Source organism: Neopelma chrysocephalum, unplaced genomic scaffold (assembly GCF_003984885.1).
Source record: "Neopelma chrysocephalum unplaced genomic scaffold, ASM398488v2 Primary Assembly neopelma1_84, whole genome shotgun sequence".
Lineage (NCBI taxonomy): Eukaryota > Metazoa > Chordata > Aves > Passeriformes > Pipridae > Neopelma > Neopelma chrysocephalum.
The window spans coordinates 11,074,533-11,079,873 of record NW_020897746.1 but is presented as its reverse complement, the minus strand read 5'-3'; the positions used below and the strand labels follow the sequence as shown (position 1 = coordinate 11,079,873).

Below are 5,341 nucleotides of genomic sequence, written 5' to 3'. Positions count from 1 at the left end.
CCGCTAAATCGGTCCCCCATGCTGCCTCGGTGCCACACACACGGATGTCCCCCCCCCGTGACGCACCGCCCGCTGTTTAGTTCCGCATGCAAGCAGTGCCCTCGGAGGGGCCCCCCCCCCGGTGCTGTGGGGCGGGGGGGGATCGGGTCCAGCTGTGGGGGTGCGGGGGAATCTGACCCTGCTGTGGGGGTGAGGGTGGGGATCGTGCCCAGCTGCGGGGCGGCACCACAGTCCCATTTAAGCCCGCCCGCAGCCCCTCACATGATGGGAGTGTGACTGGGGTCTGGGCACGAGGCGATGGCGCTGAGCAGAGCCCGGCTGTCCCAGCCCCACGGGGAGAGCACTCGGCTGCTGCCCCAGGTAACGCCAGGGCCCCCACTCCCCTCCCACGGGAGACCCCCTTCCCGTGTCCCCCACATCTCCTCCCCGACCCCTGGGTGCTGGCTCTGTGCTGCATCCCGCATCCCTGGGGGCCTCCACAGGGATGGATCTGGGGGTCCCTGTCGGGGCAGGGTCTCTGGGGTGCACCCCTGTGAGAGCAGGGATGGGGTACCCTGCGTGGGGGGGCTCAGCAAGGGGCTGCAGGGTGATCCCAGGAGCCTGTGACAATCTGGCTGTGGGACAGGGGCACCTGGGAACACTTCTGGGGGGCTGTGGAACAGGGATGTTTCTGGGGGGCTGTGGGACAGGGGCACATGGGGATGTTTCTGGGGGGCTGTGAGTGGCTCCTCTGTCCGTGCAGGTGTCCAGGCTGGTGGAGCTGCCCTACTCCTCCTGCTCCGATGACGATGCTGACGGTGTCTCACTGCCTGGGGACGCGGCCGAGCAGGACCCCGGGCTGTGGCGCCCCGTGCCCCCCAAACCCAGCACCTTCAGCCGCTGCGTGCGCTACCTGGCCTTCCTCTGGAACCTCCTCTTCCTCCTGCTGGGGCTGCTGCTCCTGGCCGTGGGGGTCTGGGGGCTGCTGGCCAAGGCTGCCCTGCCCGGGGGGGAGCGTGGGGCTCCCCTAGGCTCAGACCCCATGCTGCTCTTCGTGCTGGGGGGGCTGGGGGCCAGCGCCGTGTCCCTGGCCGGCTGCCTGGGCGCCCTCCGTGCCAGCCCCTGCCTGCTCCGCTTCTTCCTGGGGGCCCTGCTGGCTTTTGCGGGGCTGGAGGTGCTGGGGGGGCTCCTGGTGCTGCTGGCGCGGCGGCGGCTGCGGGACGGGCTGCGGGACCTGCTGCTGCTCTGCCTCCTGCGCTACCAGGAGGACCCCGACCTGCAGTTCCTGGTGGACGAGGTGCAGAGGAGCCTCCAGTGCTGCGGCCTCGGCTCCTACCGCGACTGGGAGAGCAACCCGTGAGTGGGGGCTGTGGGGATGAGCTGGGGGGAGACCATCCCCGCCACGGGGCTGAAAACCCTCTGTTTGTGTGGGACCACATCCCCACCACGGGGTGGAAAACTCGCCCCGTTCATTATGGGGTCCGTGCTGGGGACTCGTGTTTGGGGTGGTGGGAGCCCCAGAACAGTCCGTGAAAGAGAGGGACGAGCCAGGACCCGTAGCTGGTGTCCAGCTCCGTGTCTGGGGGGCACGGGGACACCCCCATCCCTGCCCCCCAAACGTGTGTGGACCCACATCTCCCCGTGTTCCCCCCCCACAGGTACTTCAACTGCAGCGCCCCGGGGGCACAGGCGTGCGGAGTGCCGGCCTCGTGCTGCCAGGACCCTCTGGAGAGCGGCTCCGTGCCCAACGCCCAGTGTGGCTTCGGGGTGCTGGCGCTGGGGGCGGCGGCGGCGGGCGCCGTGGTGCACGCGGGGGGCTGCGGGGCCGCGCTGGGCGCGTGGCTGAGGGGCCAGGCCGGGGCCATCGCCGCCGCCGCCGCCGGCCTGGTGCTGGTGGAGGCCGTGGGTGCCCTCATGGCACTGAGGGTGCTCGGGGATGTGGCGGCTTTCCGGGCGTGGGGGTGACTGAGGGATGCTGGCGGGGGCTGGTCCAGCCCAAAATGGACTGTGTCAGAATCCTCAACCCATCCGTGTCCTTGTTCATCCTGCTGGTGGAGGCTGTGGGAGGCTCCGTGGCACTGAAGGGCACTCAGGGACATCGTGGCTTTCTGGGTGTGGGAGTGAGGGGATCGGGGGGGTTTGGGATATGTGGGGGGCTGGTCCAGCCTCAAATAAACCTTGTCAGATGCCTGAACACATCTGTGTCCTGTCCATCTCACCATCACCACCAGCGCAGTCACTGAAGGTGCTCGGGGACATTGTGACTGGGGGGGGGGACGACACTGGGGATTTAGGGATATGTGGGGGGCTGGCCCAGCCCAAAATAAACCCTGCCATTCGCCTGAACCCCACCTCTGTCCTGTTTATCCCCCCATGCCGTGGGGAGACACTTTCCCCCCGCCCCCCCAGATGGTGACACGACTCCTGCGCTCGTTTGGGGTTTCAGGATTTAATTTTTCCAAGCAGAGCCCCACTGTACAGATGGAGAAGCCTCTACCTACACAGCACTACGGGGCAGGTGACCCAGCCAGGCCTCCCCCAGCCCTAGATGATGCCGTACTGAGCCAGCTCGTGCAGCTCCAGGTGGCTGAAGGCCTCCCAGGGACAGATGACGGTGATGTCTGGGGGGAGGAGAGGACAGAGGTTGTGGTAGGGTAACCCCCCCACCCCCAGCCCCTGACCCCCCACTGCCACAGAGGAGAAGGGACCCCCATACCTGTTCCCAGCCCTTCCATGCCCGGGATGTCGTCACCAAACCTGCAGGGAGAGAGAGGGAGTGTCTGGCCTGACCCCCGGGCAGCCCCCACCACCAACCCAGGGCCTGTCCCCACTCACCCCTGCACCCCCTTTTTGGGGGGTTTGCTTTTGAACTGCCTCGTCTGCCTCTGCTTGAACTTGGGGGGTCCCTTGCGGGGGGTGGCGGGACCCCCGGTCACCCTGGTGGCCGATTTCACCTCCAGCTTGGGGGGCTCCAGGCTCATGGCTGGGGGGGGCTGGCAGCCAGCCCCGGCTCACGGCGTTCCCTGCGGATCCGGCGCTGGCACGGGACAGCTGCTGGCACCTGCTGGAGGGGGAATGGGGGGCACCAGCTTCTCCTCCCACCCTGTGCCCCCACTCCCACCCTTCTTCCCTAATTGGATCTGAGGAGCCCCCTCCCCTCAACACCGACTCAGCCCAGCTCATCCCGCTAATCCCCTTTCTCCAAAGGCAGGGAAGGGTGTCCTGGGGGGCACCAGACCTGCTGCCACCCACTGGGGCTGTTCCTTCATCCCGTGCACCACATCCCAGCATGGGTTTGACCCCTGGGACCTCCCATGGCACTGCCAGGACTCCCTCCCCACAGCTCACCCCGGGGTCTGTGCCGCGGTGGGCAGCAGTGTGGTTTAGGGGTGGTGGGCACCCCAGGCTGGGTAGAGGGAGCAGAGGATGGCCCACGGGCTCCATCCCTCCTCCAGGCACCAGGAGCAGGAATTCTGCAGCACAAGACCTGGCTCTGGCACAAGGGGTTCAGCCCCACTGCAGAGCTCAGGAGCTGGGCACAGGCCTGGGAAGAAGGATCCGACCCAGGGAGATGCCTGGATGTTCCTGAACGATGTTCCTGAATGCAGGAACAGCAGCAAAGCAGCCCCGTGTCCCGTCCCATCCCAGGAACCCCTGACTCACACAGTCCCACGGTTCCCGAGGCCAGCGCTGCTCCCTCCGTCCCACAGCCCGGAGATGCTCTGGGGGGCTTTTCGGGAGGGAGATTTATCCTGCCCTGGGGTAATAGGATTATTTAGCTCCCTTCTCTCCCAAGGGGTAATCCGGTGTCCTTCCCCCGCCCTGGGTGGGGAGGGGGTGTCGGGATTAGTGCCGGTGGGACAGGCTGTGTCCAGCCGGGCGGCAGATCCCACACAGGGCGATCCCACCTCCTCCCCTGGGGGATCCCCCATTCCCCAAGAGATTCCCTCAGCGCCCCTTGGTCCCAGCAGGAGGGATGGGACCCCCATCCCAGTCTCCCTCCCGGCTCAGGTGGGGGTCCTGGCACAGGGGGTGCCCTCCCAGCACCATCCCTGCTGGTGCCACCACAGGACAATATCCAGCTGGAGAGGGTCTGTCAGCCCCTGCCCACGGCCGGTGTCGCTCCAAAGCTTCCCTAATCCAGCACTAAAGCAATTAAAAACGGAATAATCTCAGCACACTTTAATTGAACTTCAGCCCCCGCCACTAATTGCAATTAGTTGGGCTCCAGCAAATAGGATTAGAGGGGATCCAGGAGTGTTTTCCATGGAGAACAAGCTACTTCCGTGGCAGAGAGCAGGGCCCGGCTGTTAATTTGGGTTCTTTAGTGGGTGACACTCAAGGGCTTGGTGGGTCATTGGGAAGCTCATCCTGGGATGATGAGGGGGTCCGTGGGGGTCCTCATGGCTGTGAGTCCTCAGGATGGAGGGGAGGGGTGTTGTGCCAAGTTTAGGGGGTTTTAAGATAGAGGCAGAAGGAATCAAGGAAGAAAAGGCACCATGGAGAGCAGGATGTGACACCAGGGACAGGGACAGTGTCCTTGACACGAGGCTGCTGCTTCCCACGTGCTCGGGGCCACACGCTGCCCCTCACGAGCCCTTCCCATGGAGAAGCCCCTAAGAGGCTTATGGGGAGGGGTCCAGCACAGCCCCCCCGCACCAGGGCACGGCCAAGGTGCTTAAAATCCCCTCAAGGTGCTTAAATTCCATCCAGGAGCGTGAGGAGGAGGAGGGCTGGGTGTGAGGGGCCGCCCCAGCCTGCCCTTGGTAGGGATTTGCCATCCTGGGGGGGGGAACAGCATCCAGCTCCCAGGAAATCCAGGGCTCAGGACAGGCCTGAGCTGCTGCCTGTCCCCAAGGGCAGGATCCTCTGTGGCAGGAGGTGACACGGCCTGGAGTGACACCCCTGGGATCCCGTGCTCAGCACACACCAACAAACACTATAAATAATCCCGCATCAGATCCCTCCACCCAGCCTGGAACGGTGGCCCTGGGGCTGTCCCCTGCTGGTTTGGGGGACCTGGGGGGGCTCAGTCCTTCTTGGAGCGCAGCCTGATCTCCATCCTGAGGATCATTTTGATGTTCTCGTCCTCCACGTGCTGCTCCACGGCCTCCAGGGCCCGGGCTCCCCCGTCCCGGTGCCGCTCCAGCAGCTCCTCCACGTACCCCACCCACACGCAGTTGGGGCAGCCGGTCCCGCAGCAGTGCGTGGGCGGGGGGGGGACCGGGGGGTCTGCAGGAGGGACCCCACCATTGCCACCGGGGGTGTCTGTGCTGCTGTCCCTCCCCGGGGTGTCCGAGGAGCTGCTGCCCTTTCCCGGCGTGTCCGAGAGCTCCCGGAGGCTGGAGATGTTGGTGGGGTG

At 65.8% G+C, this 5,341-nt stretch overlaps 3 protein-coding genes across 3 annotated transcripts; 1 reads left to right on the top strand and 2 right to left on the bottom strand.

The window, feature by feature from the left end:
• The first annotated feature begins 243 nt into the window (after positions 1 to 243).
• TSPAN10 (tetraspanin 10) lies at positions 244 to 1,944 on the top strand. Its single transcript, XM_027691852.1, has 3 exons — positions 244 to 360; positions 743 to 1,335; positions 1,638 to 1,944. The coding sequence occupies exons 1-3, from the start codon at positions 298 to 300 to the stop codon at positions 1,942 to 1,944; spliced, it is 963 nt and encodes a 320-aa protein (XP_027547653.1). The 5' UTR covers positions 244 to 297.
• Positions 1,945 to 2,420: 476 nt separating this feature from the next.
• Positions 2,421 to 4,068, bottom strand: PDE6G (phosphodiesterase 6G). The gene is made up of 4 exons (XM_027691847.1): positions 3,643 to 4,068; positions 2,815 to 3,043; positions 2,696 to 2,736; positions 2,421 to 2,600 (listed from the first exon to the last, which is right to left on the bottom strand). Exons 2-4 carry the CDS (start codon positions 2,958 to 2,960, stop codon positions 2,524 to 2,526), a joined length of 264 nt encoding a protein of 87 aa, XP_027547648.1. The 5' UTR covers positions 2,961 to 3,043; positions 3,643 to 4,068; the 3' UTR covers positions 2,421 to 2,523.
• A 78-nt stretch (positions 4,069 to 4,146) lies between these two features.
• Positions 4,147 to 5,338, bottom strand: OXLD1 (oxidoreductase like domain containing 1; the record flags this gene model as incomplete). Its single annotated transcript, XM_027691851.1, has 1 exon — positions 4,147 to 5,338. A coding segment is annotated over one exon (330 nt), but the record flags the coding sequence as incomplete, so codon positions are not given.
• Between the last annotated feature and the right edge of the window lie 3 nt (positions 5,339 to 5,341).

Excerpts from the sequence above, each read along its gene's own strand:
- TSPAN10 (XM_027691852.1), top strand. The coding sequence starts at position 298 with ATGGCGCTGAGCAGAGCCCGGCTGTCCCAGCCCCACGGGGAGAGCACT. Across the intron at positions 361-742 it reads GCACTCGGCTGCTGCCCCAG|GTGTCCAGGCTGGTGGAGCT; the intron begins GTAACGCCAGGG and ends CTGTCCGTGCAG. Across the intron at positions 1,336-1,637 it reads CGCGACTGGGAGAGCAACCC|GTACTTCAACTGCAGCGCCC; the intron begins GTGAGTGGGGGC and ends CCCCCCCCACAG.
- PDE6G (XM_027691847.1), bottom strand. The coding sequence starts at position 2,960 with ATGAGCCTGGAGCCCCCCAAGCTGGAGGTGAAATCGGCCACCAGGGTG. Across the intron at positions 2,737-2,814 it reads CCCAAAAAGGGGGTGCAGGG|GTTTGGTGACGACATCCCGG; the intron begins GTGAGTGGGGAC and ends CTCTCCCTGCAG. Across the intron at positions 2,601-2,695 it reads CATGGAAGGGCTGGGAACAG|ACATCACCGTCATCTGTCCC; the intron begins GTATGGGGGTCC and ends TCCTCCCCCCAG.